Source organism: Hydra vulgaris, chromosome 01 (genome assembly GCF_038396675.1).
Source record: "Hydra vulgaris chromosome 01, alternate assembly HydraT2T_AEP".
Taxonomy (NCBI): domain Eukaryota; kingdom Metazoa; phylum Cnidaria; class Hydrozoa; order Anthoathecata; family Hydridae; genus Hydra; species Hydra vulgaris.
This window is the reverse complement of record NC_088920.1, coordinates 68993343-69014726: the sequence shown is the minus strand read 5'-3', so window position 1 is coordinate 69014726 and position 21384 is coordinate 68993343. Positions and strand designations below refer to the sequence as shown.

Here is a 21384-nt window from a genome sequence, read left to right as displayed (position 1 = left end):
TTTTTCTTGATCAGTTAGGAGATTCAATTGAATATTTTTACCATTTTTAATGACTTTTATATTAATGGTAGTTAATAATCAACTATAATTAACAATGTAGACAAGTTTGTCTCTAATACAAAATAAAAACGGTTTAATTTTAACAGCTTTTTAGCTAGGCATAATGGAATCCGTGGTCTAACAAAAAGATTTCTTTTTTCCCATTTAAGCAAATAACTTTTTTTTTCTTATATTTCGCCGTACATATAACATTTACAAATAATATGGTACTAAATTGACCTAATTTAAGTTTTAGCATAAACAATATATTTTGGTAAATGTTAATTTGATAAATATTAGGCACATTCATTTCTTTAAATAGAGGTTCAGCGTGTGTAAATTTGTCTTTATGGTAGATTAGTCTTATAGCTGTTTCTGACGTCAATATAAAACTTTTAGTTTGGTTACATGCGTACTCGCCCAAGCTATATTCGCATATATGAGGTAGCTATGTATAAAAGAAAAATATATAAGTTTTAAATTACTTTGCGACAACTTAAGTCTTGTCTTGTAATGTTTTTTGATATTGTACTGTTTAAAGCATTTATGTGAGCTTTCCAAAATATATTTTTATTAACTATAACTCCTAAAAATTTAGTTCTATGAGTTCTCTCAATGATTATATTTTCTATTTTTAGAAGGGTGGAATTTTTGGTAGTGTATTTCTTTGCTGGTTTGTATAAAATAAAGAGTATTTTGTTATTTCAATGTTTAGGGATAACTTATTTGTTTTAAACCATATATTTAATATTTAGAGTTCTGTGTTTACATTATGATACAGATCCTTGATGTTAGTCGAATATTAAAATAAATTTTTATGCTCTGCAAACATGAGTTCAAGTTTGCTAGAAACTTTTGAAAGGTCGTTTATATAAATCAGGAACAAAAGGAGAACAAGAATCGAATCTTGGGGGATATCATCGGTACCTGGACCTTTGTTAATTTTTAATGTTTTAATTGCAGATTTAAGTTCTTCGTATTCTAGTTCTTTGAGAGAACTTGAGAGTAATGAGAGTCCTCGATGTAACTTTAAAATGAATGAATGTTGAAAATGAATGAATGTTGAAAATGAATGAATGTTGAAAATGAATGAATGTTGAAAATAAATAGTTTGTAGGTTGAACTTTAGAAACAAGTTTAGAATGTAACTCATTAAACTCTTTTTTATAATCATTAAACTGTTTTTTATTTGTGAGAATCTTTGGAGGTAGATTTTCAGAGAAAATGTTTTTTTAATTAACTTCAATATAAAGAATAAATTAATTTCAGGTTATTTTTAACTTAAGTTTGCTTTTAATAAAATCACTATAAAATCTTGTTGAAGTTTTCCCGACTATTTAATTTACTTAATTTAAATTACAATCTATAAAAATTTAATTTAATAAAAATTAAAAACCTTAAAAAGTTACAAACAATATTAATAAGATTCTGAAACCGGTTATTGATGTGCTTTGTAAAATCTCGCGCAATGACACATAAGTTTACAAATTACAACTTATTGCAACGTTAGAATTTCTCATAATGAACTTGATAAATTTTACATGATTGTTTTTGTTTAAAATTTAATCCTTAAAAAATGGTAATTGTTTTCAAAATTTTTTAAGTATCAAACATTTTTTTTTTTTTTTAATATTTTATTATATATATTTTTTATAATTATAAAATAAGACTCAATTTAAAATATTGCTTTTCAATATAATTATAAATAAACCTTTTCATAAAACATTCCTTGAAACGAGGCTCTGCTTGTAAAAATAAAACAAAAGTGTTGAAATCGTCTAAGGTGTTTCTAATGCTTTATAGTTTTTAGATATAAAGTTTTAGCTTTCATATAGTTTTTTTTATACATTTCATATACATATATGTTTTTTATATGGCATATATGACATATATATTTAAAAATTTAATTATATGATAAATAAAAGTTTTAAACCTTTAATAATATTTTAATACAAAAGTTTGAAACCTTTTCCATATGACCATGGAGAAAGGAAATTTTGAGGTAGTTTGGTGATAAAGAGATAGTTCACTGAAATATGAAAGGAAATTTGCAAAAAATAATTAAATTAAAAAATATAATTTTTTTGCGAGCAGGGTCTTAACTCATTAGTATGAACAACGAGAAAAATCTGCAAAGAAAGTTAACTTAATCAAAGCTAGACTAGATAAAAAAAATTTAAGACCAAAGAAACATTTGTTAACGGCTGTTAAAGTGAAATTTAAATTTTATGGTCGGCATTACTTCATTCTCGACGTCGCTACAGCATTTTGCATTACTATTTAACAACAACAGCAGCAAAACTTTTTTTTTTTCCGTCGTTGCAACAAAATTTTTCGTCGTCAAGAAATTTGTGTAAATTTTTGTTCTTTTTTTTTTCTAAGTTGATTTCCAATAACACTAATTTCCAAAAACTAATTAAATACGTTTAAAACAGACTATTTACTAAAAGTCCCTCATATTATCTCATTAATTTAAATCAAACCTCATTCCTTCTTGTTAGTTTTAAATCAACCCAATAATTTTAACCCATTATTGGATTAAATAAAACTACGACCTCGGGCTCTAAAACCATTAGAGCCCCATTTTTACATTAAAAAATTATTAAATTAGACATTCATAACTGTAAATATTCACCAACTCACATAAGCCTTTTTAGGTTAATTATAAAAAGTTTTGAGATCTGGTGTTTAATAAAAAAGTTTTGAGATCTGGTGTTTAATAAAAAAGTTTTGAGAACTGGTGTTTAATAAAAAAGTTTTGAGATCTGGTGTTTAATAAAAAAGTTTTGAGATCTGGTGTTTAATATTTTTTCAAATAAATTTCATATTACTTTTCAAACATTTTATCTTTCTGTGTATTTATAATTACGATGATTACAATAACTTATAAAGGATGTCACAGATTATAAAATCAACCCCCTTATGTGCCCAATACTTTTTCATTATCTTTTATTGAAAAAGTTGTTTAAGATATCATTAAAGTTAATCTCGCAAAGAATATCTGATTCAATAAACGCCAAGCCCATTGGTTTTTTTGTGAATTCACGTTTTAACAACCGCACAATTAATACCTGGCAAGATTGATTTTACATTGTTTTTAATAACAACTTCAGAAATTTTTTGCTGTCAATGTTACATTAACGAAATTGAGAACTACATTTATTAATGATTTGAATATATGTAATGATTTAATTACTTTTTCTTTTCCAGTGTGTTGTTTTAAGTCATGCCAGCGGTGCATCGCTTGCATACCTTGGTATACTGCAAACATCTTTGTGGAATTATCATAAGACTTAGCTTTGCAAGTCTAATTGACAAACCTCGCCTTGAAATTTTAAAACCTGCTCTGCAATGCAAAACCTGCAAAACCTGCTCTGCATATGCGCCGATGTGATTTTTATTTTTTATTTTTTTTTAGGCGCCCCAAGAAGACCTAATGCTCTTGTCACAGAGCACCTCGGAAGTGCATTTAAGCAGGAAGTTCACACTTACCGTGACGCGAAAATAGTCCAGAGCTCGTTTCGAACCTGGATCCCCTGCTTATAAAGGAAGCGCTCTAACCACTGCGCCACGACCGCACATTTTTTCATAACTAAAAATGTTGAGAATTGTTTGACTGGCCCCATTTAAACTGGCTTTTCGCACTTAGGAGAATTGTATTGAACACCTTAGTTGGTGTGACAGGAATAGCCACACCCTCGGTGGGTGCGAGCAATATCAAGAGTTAAGTCAACTGAAACACTAAAATAACTGGTATTTTTAAATAAATTGTAATTGGAGTATTTAAAAAAAAATAATACATGAAATATCCTCCATTTAATTAAATACAATAACGTATTATAATAATAAATATTAGTATTAAAATTCCATTTTGTGCATTTATTGATTGGTTCACATTCTATATAATATTTAAAAAGTAATCAAATAAAAAAATACGGTTTTTAAATCTTGGAAAGATTATTATCGGAGACCCCACACCATAGCATAGTTTGACGTATTGGGTAATCTATAGGGTAATCTAGCACTATTTTTATGTTCTTGTAAAGTGCTATTTCTTAACGCAATCTTAAAGCTTGAAAACACAAAAAAATTAAATTAATTATTGCCAATAGATTTTTATATTTTTACAAAGTCTTCTTAAGTTAAAATTATAAACATTATAAACATTAGTTTAAAAATTAAGTGCAAGGTTGTTAGCAATTTTTTAAATTTCTTTGTTCTTTGAATAAATAATAACTTATTTCTTAAAAAAAAATCAGAAAATTTAACGCTTTTTAAGTATTAAAATAATCTAATAAAAGCAGCTATGTCATTACTAATGCTTTAATGTGTGTTTAGATTTTAACCTTGGCAAGAGTTTTATGGCCTCATTTTTTTTAACTATTTGTTGAAAATGTCGAGAATTCTTTGACAGCTTTTTTTCGAATATAACCATGTAATTGATATGGTTGTTGAAACTTTTGCATGTTTTTTTTTATCACGTGGTCATCTATAGAATGTTGATCATGTAGTCATCTTTAGAAGGTTGATCACGTGTTCATCTTTAAAATAATGATATTCATATTTATTCCATAAACTATTATACCATTATTATTAATAAATTTTATTAACTTATTTACTATAGTTGCAGACAGCTAAACTGACTATACATTAATACATTAAAAGTCAGATTTCTGTTTATGTCATGATTTAAATTTATGTCTTAGCAAGTTTACAAACCTGCGATATGTAGATATCAATATATTGGTTTAAAAATCGATAACTAATAATCCGTAATATGTATGTACTTATATCTATATATTTCTTTATTCAGAATTATTGTTATGTACACACATAACGAAAAAAAAAGAGTAGAAATTTCTACTTTAGGGTAAGATAAGTGATATACCCTTAGTAGGTGTTTTTAATATAATTTCCTACCTTTTAAGGTAAAAATTATATTAAAAAAAATGATTTGTTACACAATTTCCTACCTTTAAGAAATATTTTACTACCTTAAAAAGTAAAAAATTAGACTTTATTAAGAGTATATCACATATCCTTCCTTGAGTAGAAATTTCTACCTTTTTCATTGTGTGAAAAAGGTAGAAATTTCTACTCAAGGAACAAACCTAACGACAAAGCTACGATATGTATCTAACGACAAAGCTACGATATGTATCTAACGACAAAGCTACGATATGTATCTAACGACAAAGCTACGATATGTAGCTAACGACAAAGCTACGATATGTATCTAACGACAAAGCTACGATATGTATCTAACGACAAAGCTACGATATGTATCTAACGACAAAGCTACGATATGTAGCTAACGACAAAGCTACGATATGTATCTAACGACAAAGCTACGATATGTAGCTAACGACAAAGCTACGATATGTATCTAACGACAAAGCTACGATATGTATCTAACGACAAAGCTACGATAAGTATCTAACGACAAAGCTACGATATATAGTAGCCAATAACAATGCTAAAATTCAATCTAGGCTTTTTTGAAATGGATGAAAGTGTTTTATATATAAGGTTTTTGGGCTAGCTTTGATCATTTTTTTAGTTAAAAAAGTTGTTTATTAAGACAAACTGGTACAATATATATCAGTAAAAGTATTTTCCACCATTTTTTCATCTTATTTTTTTTTTTTTTCTATTATTAAGGTGTCCTGAAAATTCAAAACGGTTTTGTTGCAGAACACCACAAAAGATTATTAACCATAGGAAGTCCACGCCTACTTTCTTTCCAATGTTGCTTATCTGGCGAAAGCCACATCGTTTGATGAACCCCTTGGTTTTGTGCCCAAACACTAACAACTGCGCTCTGGCTGCTATTTTCGTCAGTTTTCTCCCAACATTATGTTAACATAGTGATACAGTGTTAAAAGAATTATACCCAATCCAATCATTGACCCATTCTCGCACTCTAACATTTCAAAACTGTGTATCAGCCAAATCATGTGTATCAATCTGAATAAATGATAATTAAAAGCAGCAATATTTAATGAATACGCTGGGCGCAGAAGAGCAGCAGAACTGCAACCGCATATCCTTCACAGCACTTGAAATGTGTTGCCGAGCGTTGTTATGCAAGAGGAATTTGGTACTTGCAATTTCTGATCTTTTTTGCAACAATATGTTATTCAATTTGTTCAATTGACGTTAGAAGACATTTGCAGTAACAGTAACTTGGAAAATCGAAAAACTTAATAAAAGTAAACAAGAATTTAAACTATTTCTTAATGAAATAAATAAGAATCTGATAGAGAATCTGTTGACTATGAAATAAAAAACGTTCAACTCGCCTAGCAATTACTCCTCTGCCTCAACATCAGCAACAAGAGTTTTTTCATTTTATAAATGAGAAAATAACAACGATGCTGATAGAAATAATCATGATAAATGACCACTAATTCACTTCAAAAAAATATTGTTATTTTGTTATTAATACACATTTTACAATTTTTTTTATTTTAAAAGTTTCGTAAGCAAATATAAATAAAATAATACGCAATTTTAAACCGTTTATGAAATCCTCCTCCCCTTCCTTGTCACAAGATCGTAACTCTTTAGTAACAATTCCAGTATAAGTCGTAACAAAACCGCTAACCTCTCCCCCCTACCTCACTAGAGTGTGACGTAATTTATGGACGACCCTTAAATAATTTAAGTTAACGATTAGCTACAACAAAATTTAATAAAACTGCAATAATAGAATAACGAGAAAAAAAAAAATAATAAAAAATAAAATATGTTTGTATAAAAATATTGTTTATAAACATTTTTAAAAAAAGTCCTGAAAATATTACTTAGTATAATTTCAGACGATTAACATTAGGAATTATTTTTGTTTGTTTAGCTGAGGGAGTTGTGCATTAGCTTATAAAACAACGTCATGAAATTATTTAAATTTAAATGAACTTTAGTATTGTTTTTGATTAGTTTACACATTTTTTTTATGTTTTATATTTCTTGATTTGAGGTGACTCTTGTTTTTTGATTTGAGGTGAAACTTCGTTTAATAATTAATCAGTAACTATTCGAAAACATTTTATTTATAGTTAAGTAAAAATAAAAAATAAAATCCAGGTTCAATCAAAATCAAGCCAATTTGAATCAAATTAAACTAAAAGAATATTTTTAAATGTAAAAAATTGTTTATACAAGATTTCTGTGTATTTATTTTTATAATTCAACTTCAATGATTTGGAACGTTTTGTCAATAAATTATCGATTCCTATTTTTGATTTCTATTCATGATGGTCAATCTAATAAAATATTTTTAGTTAAATCATGTTGTAACTATGTTGACTTTTTTAGTTACATCAGTTTGTAACTATGTTGACTAATTTAGTAAATAAGAAATTGCATTTATCTACCCAAAAGTAAGAGTTAAACCTAATTAAAATAAAGATTATATTGAAAATTTAAAAAATGCAAAAATATTTCAATTTGAATTATTTATAACTAGAAATTAGTATATTATAATTATAATACATTATAATAAAAAAGGCAATACTTATTTTTGAATATTTGTATATGAACTTCAAATTCAAATACAATTATATTTCGAAAAAAATTTCCCATGCTTTTTCAAACATTTTTCAAACGTCCCAAATATTGCATAACTTTTTAAACATAAACAAAGCTCAGTAAATTATTTTCACAAAAAACATAAATAAAAATTTACTTGAAAGATATTTATTTAAAATGCTGTCAAAAAAAAACAAATCAACCATGAAAGAATTTTGTTAATGCTGGATCATCGTCTAGAATCTATTTCTAATCTAACCAAAGTTAGTCAACTGTTTCTCGAGTTCTCAAATTCAAAATCTGGAAGAATTTAAGAATAAAAAGTTGGTATCAGAAACTAGTCGTTCATACTTGGAGAATTGTAGATCTGACCATGAAAAAAAAAAAGATATAAAACATCTTGTTGTGTTGTATCTTTTTGCTATTTCATGGTCTCTTATTAAATAAATTTAAACAGCTAAATTCTATCAAAACGAGAGCTGTTGCATACTACTATTGAATGAGTAAATTGCGCTACATTCTGACAAAGTCATGGCTGCCTAATTTTTGATGACGATGTATATATATATATATATATATATATATATATATATATATATATATATATATATATATATATATTCTAGACTATGTTACACGTTAATCCTGATATTGGCACATCAGCATAAACGTTTTTACAAAATTCATAAATTTTTTTAAACTAGCAACTTTTTGAAATTGATTCAAAAATTGTTGTTTTCTTAAATTGTTGTTTTCTTAAATTGTTTCAAAAAATTGTGGTTTTTTAAAATCTCAATAATAGTTTCGATAGTTCACTAAACATTTAATTTTTTATGAAGCATGCTTAAAATGACTTCAATGAAGTTGTGAACCACTGCATGAAAAGCATTTGGTGTTTCCATTATGGTGTTTCATTATTTATTTTTTCTTATGTTAATTGTTTTAGATACGTGTATTCTCGTTGTATCTAATTATTTTTACTAAAAAAAATAGTTAACTGATTAAAATCATTTTTTCCCTTGCACTCATAATCATGAGTAATTTTGTTTCTTTAATTGAATGCTTTCTTTGTAATTGGAAGCACATTTTGTAAAGTGCCAAATATCTATTAATATAGCTGATAATGGTAGACCATTATTTTTCATGTGCCTAAAGTTAATACAACAGAACTACCACCAGAACTTGAAAACAATATTTGATAACCGTTTTTATGTGAAAAGGAAATTGTAATACAGAAACAAATTGGCTTGTAAAGGCACTTGAGCAATTGACTCGTAGCATTTAGCTTTTAGTAAAACTAAAGTTTAGTAAAACTAGTTTACTAAACTGTTGTAACTCGTGTTTCACTGGTATTTATCAAGATCACCTATAAACCATTATTTTACACCTTTAAAAAAGAAACATTAAAATTTTTAAAAAAGTTAAAAAATGTGTAACCAAACATATAGCTCAAAAACATAAAAAAAATCACTAAATGTACAAAGTTGTTTATGGTAACTGAAATTAGAAACTTCTCCCTAATGTTCAAAAAAAATTTTCGAAATTGTTGTATATATTTTTTAATATCTTGGAACTCTGTTTGTATCTATTGTATAAAATTAGTAGTCCATGATAACCTAGATTACCACATTACTGGGTACCTAGTTCATCAAAGTAGTTCAACGTAGTTGTTATTTAAACCATTAAAAATATTTGTTTATTTTTATAAATATTAATTTGTTTTTAATAATAAATCATATTACTCAATAATTTATGAATAAATAACTAACGTTTCCATTTTAAAAAAAAAAAAAGAAATTTAAAGCATTTGAATCATAAGGAATGACGTAAAGCGCTATGACGTAAAAACGCAAAGTATAATTAATAAATTTGTGAAATGCTAACATGTTAAATCAAAGTATCCTGAGAAAATTTTTTTTCAAACGTCTAGTTACTCTATGGAACACATCAGGTCAAAAACTCCTCGGAAAGAGAGGAGATAAGATTTTATTAATATTTAAAAAGATTATATTGAGAGAGAGAGAATATTAAAAAAAAAAAAAAAAAAAACCCTATCGGAATAAAAATCACCTCCTCTAGATTAAATATTTCTAAATAAAATTTAAATTACTCATTCAGTCATTTTATTTTTATAAAAGTTGAAAAGGGTAAATGTTTGATTTTTAATTTTATTTGCGTTGAACTCGGTGAACCAAATTATAAGTATTAATTGCGAACTTGGAAACCAAATTTTGTTTCAAAAATTTTTACCCCATATCTTGTAGAAAATTTAACTTTAATACCGATTAAATTTTATTTTTTCATTTTCTACTGATATAGATCACATGATGTAGACGACCTGATATAGTATAAAATAAGACAAAATAATAAAAAAATATTACCCTCCAATTTTTTTTTTGGTAAAACCGATCATTCGCATATTTTATTTTAAATATTTTTATTACGTATTATTATGGATTTTTAAATTTATTTCACCTATGTGAATTTAATGATTAGTTTTTCTCATGTGTTAGTTTGGTTTCTTCCTATAAAAAGTTAATAAACAAAAATAAATAAATAATATTTATAAATTATTCACTTTCAGGATGTCAACTAATAAAAAACTGTGCAATAAAAAAGATATAAAAGCTGAGTTAGATTTTGTGAATGAAAAAAAACTTCTATCAGAAAAGCTGCATTCAAATATGGCATTCCATTCTCAACTCTAATAACTCGCAAGAATAACAAGAATGCAAGCTTCAAGAGATCATAATCAACAGCCGTACTGCCGCAACAAACAGAGTTAATGATTGTGCATGCATTTAAGTTATTTAGAAAAAATAAAGAAGAAAGAAAGCTTTTGTCCGTTATTCAAACAGACGTATGGGAGTGGCAAGTGATTTATACATTTGCACGCTCTTGCTGGTTTTTAATAAACGGAATTATTTCCACGCAGCAAAAAAATTAATCAACAGGCATTAGTTATTTCAAAAGTGTTTAATCAACCAGCGCCTTCAACGCCATTACAAACAATAAATTTTATTTGTTTTAATTTAAAGAATATTAAAGTAAAGTTGTACTTAATTAATTAATAATTATAATTATATTTACCATAATCATAATATATACCCATCACATTGTAAGGTCCTCGTGATAAGATCATTACGATCTTCTTGAAGTCCTGTCCGTACAATTTTAAATATAAATTCCGTTATATATTTTGACTTGCGAAACTTGTAAATATTACACCTTTAACTTACGAAGCTTTTAAATGTTATATGTACGGCAAAATGTAAGAAAAAAAAAATTCTTAAGCTTTATCTTCTGAACCAGCTACAGCAGCTTCGTGGTTCAATAAGTAAACGCATTACATTAAATATATATAAAAAAAAAGAGAAATGAGATAAAGCCTTTTTGTCAAGAGAAAATCTCATGTCAAAAAATATAGCAAATCTAATATACCAAAAAATGCTGGCCAACGTATTACAAAACACGGTGTTGTAGATCACCTAAAAAGAAAAGATCATATTGTTTAGCAATAAACCAATTTCAAATGTTTACAAAATAATCAATTCCGTGGACATGTGTTCAAAGCTAGCAGGCAAAAAACATAAGCAATAAACTAAAACATAAAAACATAAAAAAATGCAATAAACAATTTTAGGTACGTTTATAAATAAACTATTCTAATATGTTATTGGTATGTCTACGTTATAAGAAGTAGTTTAAAACTCATCATAAAAATTGTTATTTGTTCAGCTAATATTATTCAGTTTATATTATTAAGAACTACTAGAATAAATAATTAAAAAAAGCAAAATAATAAAAAAATTAGCACTTTGTTACTTTTTCTTGAACTGAGAAGTATATATATATATATATATATATATATATATATATATATATATATATATATATATATATATATATATATATATATATATATATATATATATATATATATATATATATATATATATATATATATATATATATATATATATATATATATATATAAATATATACATATATATATATCGTCCCCTCAGTATTATCTTGTTCTATGTCGCTAAACTATGGTTTTGAAAAAAAGGCATTTGAATTTTCAAAAGCCCTAAAAATGTTCAAAATAAACTTTGCACCAAATTTTGTTATTATAAAATTGTCAAGGTCAATATATAATACCCTTATAAACCATTTTTAGAAAATTATTGTGTATTTAGTGTTTAAAAAAATGATTTTTGACTTTTGAGAACAAATTACTGACAAACTTTACAAAATACAAAAGTTGTATAATGTTCTATGTCAATTTCTTTGGGTTTTTTAAATTATAGTTTGTCCAAACATGCACAAATGTCTTATTTGGTGAATGTTTTGAATGTATTTCTTACCAAGGACGGATACAAAGATGGGAGTATCCCCCTCCCCCCCCCCCCCCATCTTAAGAATTATCAATCTTCAAAATATTATTGATAGAAATTAAAAAAAAAAAAAAAATACAAAATATTATTTTGCAACATTTGAATTTTTGGCAAAAAAAAGTTAGTTATATAAACATTTAATATATTTATTAGTAAACTAATTTATAAGCATTTTTTACGCTCTTCGCGTGCATCTTATTTTTGTTCAATATGACTTAGATGCTGAGCCCGTTCACAATCATTTAAAGTACCTTCAGCACTTTTGATTTTAAAAAATTTACACTAATTACATCTATCTTTTTTTCTTTGCCGGAAAGAATTATTGAACTTAGTTAGAAAAATGATCAAATGAAACAGTGGTTTTAGCTGAAAAAATCATTTTTTTTGGTCATATAACCCCCTCCCCCCTAGGACAATAACCTGGATCCACCCCTGTTTTAGACATTATTTGGTTGTGTTCAAGTAAAACATTTTTTTTTTCATGAAACAATTATATTAAGACATAAAAATAGTTAAGAAAAGTACATGGGAGATGCACATGAATTACTAAACACAAAGAGTTGCCATATAATTTCTATCAATCTCAGGCATGTAGGGCATCATTTTTTAATATCTTCATTCTTTTCTTTTGAAAGTAAGTGGCTTTTTTTGGTCTGAATTGACAGTTTTGGTGCAGTTATGGGATATGCTGTAGATTTCTTTTTTCTTAATGATTGGGCACCTGCAAAAACTGAGGTGAAGCCGTCTGCATGTTTTGTTTTAAATGAAACAGTAAAAGGATGATTGGAATAGTATTTTAATTGCTTTACTTGAGTAAAGGGCACTTTGGTAAAGTTATAGCTTTTAGCTCCAGCTTGAATATTTAAAAAATCAACATCTTTCATCTGCAGGATATTGAAAGGTTTCTGTCTCCTAACAGACTTTAGTATTCTGATCAGACCCAGTGGACTGTATACCTCAGTTTTTTTTAATTTTTGGTCAATGCTGCTATGAACCGCATCAACCTCTTGAACACAGCCATGTCCGCTTGCAGAAAACTTTTGAGTGATAGATTCAACATCAGGATGAGCATTTAAAAAATGCTTTATTGCCGTGCTCATAATACTGTTTCTATTTTGCGGAACGCAAGAATCTGACCATAAAATGAGGTTCTTAAGTTGTGGATGGGTGGTAAGCACAGATTCTAAAATTCGTAGGATTGCAGATGCCAAATCATTTCCGGCTCTGCCAGATTGGCTTTCAGACCAGATACAACAATAAACATCTTTATCTAAAGAAAGATGTGCTGTCATGTTATAAACAGACAGCTTCCTAAGATAAAAGAAGTTGGATATCTCAGCTTTGGGAACTGTTAAAACATTTTGTAAATCAAAACAGAGAACAGGATGTTCTGACTGTCTGTCTTTATTGCGCTCTTCGCGTGCATCTTCTTTTTGTTCAATATGACTTAGATGCTGAGCCCGTTCACAATCACTTAAAATACCTTCAGCACTTTTGATTTTAAAAATTTCACACTTATCACACCTATCTTTTTTTCTTTGCTGGAAAGAAATATTGAACTCAGTTAAAAAAATTTCAGAGTATAAGTGCTTTTTAGCCGGTTGAAATCGTTTTTGCTGACAAAAGTCTTGGTAAAGCTCATACAGTCGACCAATAGACAATTCAGACTCAAAGTATTTTCTATTTGTATTAGCACGGCAATAGTGCGAGTCTATAACCGGAATACTATATATGTGTTTCCTAACGCCATCTCTGACCGCGTCAGGAATTTTCTTTTTTGTATGTTTACCTTGTTTTCTTGGGGTAGGCGTGTTTGTATCTGTTTGGAAATGTTTATAAAAATATGAAATTCTTTGTTGGCTTATGTCAAGAGTGTTTAAAAAGAAAGGTTTGCAAACTCTGATGGGAATCCCTGCCAGGTGAAAAAAGTAGGCAAATGAGTATTGCCGCCTCGATGAAATTGCAAGTGTTCGTTTAGTTTTTTTCACAATACGTGTTGTATTTTCACTAGAAAAGTGTCCTTTTTTTATTGACATTGCATTTCCAGCTATCTGGATTTCTGGTTCTTTTACGTCCAACTTTTTTTTTTGTCGAGAGTTGCTCTATTGGCACAACTATTTCTAAATCCGTATGTAGTAGCTTATTGTGGAAACTTGAATCGACACTGTAGAAATAAAAAGTATAAACTTTAGCTACATTTAAAAACAACATAATATTAAAAAAAAATCAAAAATTAATGACAATTGGAATTTCATAAGCATCGTAATTAGCAGGGTAATATAAGTTATTTTTTTACAGTTAGGAAATAAATAATATAAAGAATTTAGTCTTACTTAAAGACTTTGCACAATATATATATATAGTTATTTAAAGGCACAATATATATAGTTATACATATAGTTATATATATATAGTTATACATATAGATTTATAGTTAGTTAACTACTAGTACTGTGTATGAGAGCTAGTCTTAAGTTATTTTAACCCTTTAATGCACGATATTTATATAATAGTTGATAATGCACGATATATTAGTTGACTATTTTATCGTTAAAAGAACATAAAATGGAATCCAATTATCGGAAAAATAAAATTTTCCTTTTTATTTTCAAGTTTTAAAATTACCATAGTAATAGAAACTACTTACGAGTCGGTATTAAGTAATTCAAAGTCAATTGTTTCTTTTGTAACTAAACCAATAAACTTACTTGACGACATTTTGAAAATATCAAAATAAAAAGTCACGTGACTTGCGCTACAACATTGATTTGCAGATTTGGGCATTAGAACATTATAATACTAAAATGTTTTAAAAAAGTGAAATAGAATAAGATAAAACTAACAAAATACGTAAAATTGTAATTAGAACAAAGTCAAATTGAATAAATCTTGACGAAGCAGAGAAGGTAATAATTTACTGATAAGTGGAAATAATACATTATACTTTTTTAAACAATAAAAATTGGTTTTTGCAAAAAAAAAAATTTGTAGATAGAACAAGATAATACTGAGGGGACGATATATATATATATATATATATATATATATATATATATATATATATATATATATATATATATATATATATATATATATATATATATATATATATATATATATATATATATATATATATATATATATATATATATATATATATATATATATATATATATATATATATGTATATATATATCCAGTTTTCGATGTAAAGAACAGATGAACTATGGTTTTATAGTAACTAAAAACTCATTGGTTTTATTTAGTTTTTGAAAAAGTTCATCCTCCATGACCCTTGATTACACATTTGCTCCCATATATCAGTGAATTTTTTTTTCAAAGGTATATTAACCTGGACCTCAAAAGAACCAAAATTTCATATAGATTTCAGAAATAATGATGAATTCAAATAATAACGAGTTGCTTGACTTATATGCAAAAAACAACAATTATAAACTAAAATTGAAAAGGTCGTTTTTTTATAACATTTTGTTTGCAATACTATTATTTTAATGTTTCAGTAGAAAAAATTATGAATTTTGAAATCTCTATAAAATTCTGGCTCTTTTCAGACCCAGGTTGGTATACTTTTGAAGAAAAAAAATTCACTGATATATGGGAGCCAAGTTGATGAACATTTTTTGTACTATTTTTAACTAGACTTATATTCATCGATAAATTTTAAATTTCAAATAAAAAAATTTTAAAAGTAATATATTTTAGCTTTCAAAAATTATGACCATATAAAGTTTAAACGCCCCTCAATTTGAGGGGGTTGCAATTTTTATATTGTCATAATTTTTGAACGCTGAGAGATATTACTATGAAACTTAAATTTATCGATGAATATAAGTTTTCTATTGTCTATAAAATTTATCGATGAATATTAGTCACTTAACTGTGTTTATAATATGAACATGAAAAAAATCATGTTCATATCATAAACAAAATTTTTTACAATTAAAAGTTTTCAATAATTTGGCACTGCTTATTGATTCTGAACTTTTTATTTATTTTTTTTTTTTTTCTAGACTTTTGTTTCTGCCTTTCAATTTGGTTTCTCTGCAATAAAAGGTATATTTCTCACTTTGATTATAAATTTTGGTTTTACAATTGCTAAATTACTTATACTACATTTGCAAAATTGCATAATTACTTATGCTATGTATGCATACAATTGCATAACTACTATGCTACAATTGCAAAATTACTTATACTACATATAAAATATAAAAAGGTATAAAACACTTTTGAATAGAAAAACACCTAAATAATACATTTGTTAAATAAAAACACAGTTTTGAGTGCCTCATTTGCTAAATTACCAAGAAGTGTTATCTGCCTAACTAATTAAATCATAATTTAACATTGAAGTTTCAGTTTTTAGGCTTTAATAGCGTAGTTTTAAAGGTTTTTATTTAGTTGTGCGTATGTTTTTCTTTATAAAAAATTTAGAAAAATGTATATGCAAACGCTATGCCCTAAAAACAAAAAGTGCTTAAAAAATTTAAAAGCTTACTATGTAGCAAATTGAATTAAAGCATTCTTGGTGGTTTTTATCAAGAAAATATCTAGATACATGATTGTATTTGTCTTTTGGGAAGCTTACACTGACTTTCAAGTATTACATATTGCTTTCTATTAGATAAATAGCTAGGATCCAATTATATTTTGTGCCTATTATACCGTAATATTTTATTTTCATCAAAATCAAAAACTTATCAAAAACTTATCAAAAACGTATCAAAAACTTTAGAAAGATAAATAAATACTTCTAATACCAATTCGTCACTATTCAAAGAAATTTTTTGAAAGTGTAACAATAGCATGTTTAGTAGAGGAATATTTAAAAATTTAAACTGATTTTTGTATGATAACATATTTGTTGTAAATTAATTATTAACTTCATTAAAAGATATTCTCTCAAATATTTTTAAAAACACTTAGGAGAAGAGAAAATAGTGAGGTAATTAAAGATATTTTTACAATTATCTTTTTTGAATACAGCGGGTTAACTTTGGTTGATTTAAGTTTTTAAGAGAATATAGTATTTTCAAATGCTGATACTAAAATAGCTATATTAGTGGAAATGTCGTTATATCCACATGATTTGCGAGTTTAAGTTCAGTAATTGCTTTAATAATATCAAGTTTAGTTATCTATTCACATTTTATACTGGTAGTGAAGAAATTATTTTTATTAGTAATGTGTAAAGGAAGTGGATCTTGCTCTGTAACCAGTTTTATAAAGATTAAAAATCAGATTTTCCTTTACAGCTGTTTGTAATCTTACAAGAAGTTGTTTCAATTTATCAAAAAAATATTTTCGTTAGAGGTATTAGTTGATGTTGCCCTAAAAAGGTTGCATCTTTCTGGATATCAGCAACAAATTTGAATGCTATTTAAAATAATATCTTTGGAAATAAATAGTATTAATGTTTTATTAAATACAAAAATTATGAATAGATACTCTTCAAAGATGTACACGAACACTCCTTTATTGGTCATAGAACATTCTTGAACAAATCAAAATTTCTTTAGTTTAAGTTTTGTTTTTAGGTGAATTATTTTCCGAAGCGTTTAACTTTTTATTTACTTTTTTATTGAAACACATACATCATAACCTGCTCATTACTAAATAGAAACAGTTACACAATACGTCTTAAAAATGATATTTTTTCTGTAAAATAGAAAAAATTTAATTTTTAAACTTTAATCTCTCTGATCCGTTGTTAGTTGAAGCAACTAATTTACTCTCATCGGTATATAATTTTAATGTAAATTTCGATGTATATTGAAAGTTATTTATATTTACAAAAAAAAAATTGGCATATACACCCTTATGCATACACTGCAGAATTAATAAGTTTTTTAACACTTTTTACGTTGTACTATATACAGTTTCTTTATAATGTTTGATTTATTTAATGATAAATATTGTATTTATTTGGTAGTAAGTTATTTTCTTAATTTCTTTTGATAGCCATTTATTGATGTCACAAAGTTTGCAACTGATTCATTATAGATTTTAAAAAACAATTTATGACATTCATTGGAAATTTTATTTAGAAATAATGAATTTCAATCAACTTTATTATTAGACCCTAAGATTGTTGAGAAATATGATTTTCTGTATTAAGTACTTCTATAGACTAGATTTGATTGAAAAGTGTTATTCACAATAAAATCATATGTTAATAGGATATATTAACACCTCTTCTTTGACCTCTAATCGAAACCCTTAAAAAAGTGTTTTATTTCAGGAATTCTATTGTTTTTATTGGTTGTAATTAATTCTAAAACGATTTCTTTATTAATCTCGCTTAGTTGAAAAGTTAGTTTAATGATCATTTAAAATTTTAAAAAATCATTTAACGTTGCAATAAAATCTGTTTTTACATGTTTTTCCATAAAAAAGTTCACTAAAACTTGTTTGTTTATTTTAAGCAAATTAAAATCTCCATTAATTAGAAGACAATTAACTTCATTTTGACTCACTACTTTTTTTGCTTCATATATAACATCATTTATCTGATTATTTAATTCTGCTGTTGCACTTGGTGGTATATATATGCATTCTAATAAAATTTTTTCACTTGCTTTTTTTAATTCGCACCAAATATGCTCAATGCGTTAAGGTGGCTCATATAAAAAAAAAAAAATTTTAATAGAATAAATTGCAACGGTTCATATATATTTTATTGTATTTTTGATGATATAAGAAACTCAAATTTCATCGAAAAAAACTGTAAATAATTTATATTTTAGGCAACTTTCAACAAAATCAGAGGTAAAAAGCGCAAATTAAAAAAAATCAAAACAATGTTTTCTGATTAATTTTGGTTTAAACTCAAATACTTTTTGGTTATAGCTTTATTACATTATTTTCATTCATTTCTACTAAAAGAATGAAAAAATAATTAAAATATAAAAAACGGGACACACTATTTAAAAGAATCACAAATTTATACATAATAAAAAATCGGTTTTGTGTTATAAAAATTGATAAAACTATTCTTAGTTGATCATTTTAGTACATCTGAAATTATAATGATTAAGGAACATACGCTAAAAATTTCAGCCAAAAAGCTTTTCTTAATCTCGAGATATCATGTTTTGAAGTTCAAAAAAATAATAAAATTAAAAAGTTATGAAAACCATCACCAAAGTTTTCCGATATACAGCGGAGAAAATAGAATTAGCCTCACCATGTGCTGATCCAATATTTTGTAAATCTGTAAACAAGTTTGTGCGGTACAACTTTTGTATCCACACACATATAATTACTGTTACAAACAACAACTTTTTAGATTATAATATAGCATAATTAAATTGCGGAACATTTGATAAAACCATAAAATGTATAATACTTGATATTTGCGGTAACAAATAGAATTAGCCTCATCAATAATTATTTTCAGTTTACTTGTATATTTTGATCTGGTGATACGCATTTGTGAGTTAGTTTTTTATTATTATTTGTAAGTTAAACAAAGACTGTGAAATCAGTGCTCATAAAGTTTTTAACATTTGGTTTTTGATACCTTTATTTGAAATGGGACGTGGTAAGCGTTTAACGAATGAAGAATTAGCAGTAATCAAAGCATACAAAGATACAGGCTTATCTAATCGGGAAATTGCAAAGAAAATTAAAAGATCTCCAAAAGTGGTTAACAATTACTTCAAGATTGGCGTTAATTATGGAGCCTATAAGGGAAGTGGTGGCAAACGTAAAATTGATAATCGTACTTAACGAGTTATTGTACGTCGTGCTGCTGCTCAGCACATGACTGCATCTCAAATTCGTGCTGATTTACAATTACCTGTATCTGTTCAACGTGTGAGACAAATCTTACATGAAGATCCAAACACAGTTTGGAAAAAGCGTAAACCAAAACCAAAACTTACTGCTCGTCATAAAAAAGTTAGATTACAATTTGCGAAAGAACACATGTCTTGGCAAGAAGAGTGGCATCAAGTTCTCTTCAATGATGAAAAAAAGTTCAATCTAGATGGTCCTGATGGCTATCAATATTACTGGCACGATCTTCGAAAAGAGAAAGAAACTCGGATGAGTCGTAACTTTGGGGGTGGAAATGTTATGGTTTGGGGGGCTTTTTCCTTTGCTGGAAAACTTCCACTGGCATGGATTTCAACAAAAATGAATTCACAGGACTACATTGACTTATTAGAAATAAGTTTATTTGAACATGGTGAGGAATTGATGGGTGAAACTTTCACTTTCCAACAAGATAATGCTACTATCCATAATTCAAAGCTTACAAAAGCTTGGTTTAGAGAAAAAAATATTCACGTAATGGAATGGCCCGCACGTAGTCCAGACCTTAACCCAATTGAAAATCTATGGGGAATACTTTCTAGAAAGGTTTATGAAAATGGTAAGCAATTTGAATGCACTTTGGAGCTGAAAACTCGTATCAGAGAAGCTTGGAATGAAATATCTATAGAAACTATCCAAAATCTTGTGACTAGTTTGTCAAACCGCATATTTGAAGTCATTAAAAATTCAGGAAGCTATACTAAATACTAAATGAGCGAAAAAACAAAATATTTTCTTTATTTTTTGTATATAACGCTAATGAGGCTAATTCTATTTTCTCCACAAATTGAATATTTTTAATTTTTTTTTCCATTTGGAATTAATTAAGCATACCAATTTATAAACTTTTTAGTTGTAGTAGAAGTAACAAGAAATAAAGTAGATTTCATAATTGTTTACCTGCAATTTTTGTTAAATTAGAACAAAAAATAAAGGTGAGGCTAATTCTATTTTCTCCGCTGTATAGAAATTATTAGCAAAAAAATGAAACTGATCAATAAAAAAGCTTAAGTAAGGTAATATTAGTAAGTATATTATGCAAAGTGTATATATTTTCTGAAAGAATTATAAATTTTGAATCAAATGGTTTATTAAAAAAATTAAGAATTTTTTTTTTAAATTGAGTATTCTTTCTATATGAGCCACTAACTTAAGCATATTTGATGCAAAATAAAACTCTTTGTTTAATGGATATTGGTATCAGCTGATGCCAACATTTATTCAATACAATGATTCCGTTTAAATTTAATATTTTATTTATTTCATACCTTAGTCATTATACTATAGCTTTAAATCTTTGAATTAAAAATAATTAAAAAGTAATAATGGTAAAGTTGAATGTGAAAGTTTTTACATAAAAAATTCGTAAACAAAACTATACCGTGTTTAATAATAATTTAAAATTAATAAGTTCTGCAGACCGTGAAATTAACTAATGTTTCTGTAGACCGTAAAATTAGTAAATGTTTTGTAGATTGTAAAATTAGTAAGTATTTCTGTAAACCGTAAAACTAATGTGTTTCCATAGAAATCTTCACGTTATAACTCATAGAAATTAACTCATAGAATTTAAAAT

At 26.5% G+C, this 21384-nt stretch overlaps 1 protein-coding gene and 1 long non-coding RNA gene across 2 annotated transcripts; both read right to left on the bottom strand.

Annotated features, from left to right (window-relative positions):
• Positions 1-4353: 4353 nt before the first annotated feature.
• On the bottom strand, positions 4354-21274 carry LOC136074956 (uncharacterized). The gene is made up of 3 exons (XR_010635595.1): positions 21190-21274; positions 11011-11057; positions 4354-4580 (listed from the first exon to the last, which is right to left on the bottom strand). It is a non-coding gene; the product is annotated as an uncharacterized LOC136074956 (long non-coding RNA).
• On the bottom strand, positions 12534-14841 carry LOC136075557 (uncharacterized). Its single transcript, XM_065789036.1, has 2 exons — positions 14617-14841; positions 12534-14133 (listed from the first exon to the last, which is right to left on the bottom strand). Exon 2 carries the CDS (start codon positions 14003-14005, stop codon positions 12569-12571), a length of 1437 nt encoding a protein of 478 aa, XP_065645108.1. The 5' UTR covers positions 14006-14133; positions 14617-14841; the 3' UTR covers positions 12534-12568.
• Positions 21275-21384: the final 110 nt, after the last annotated feature.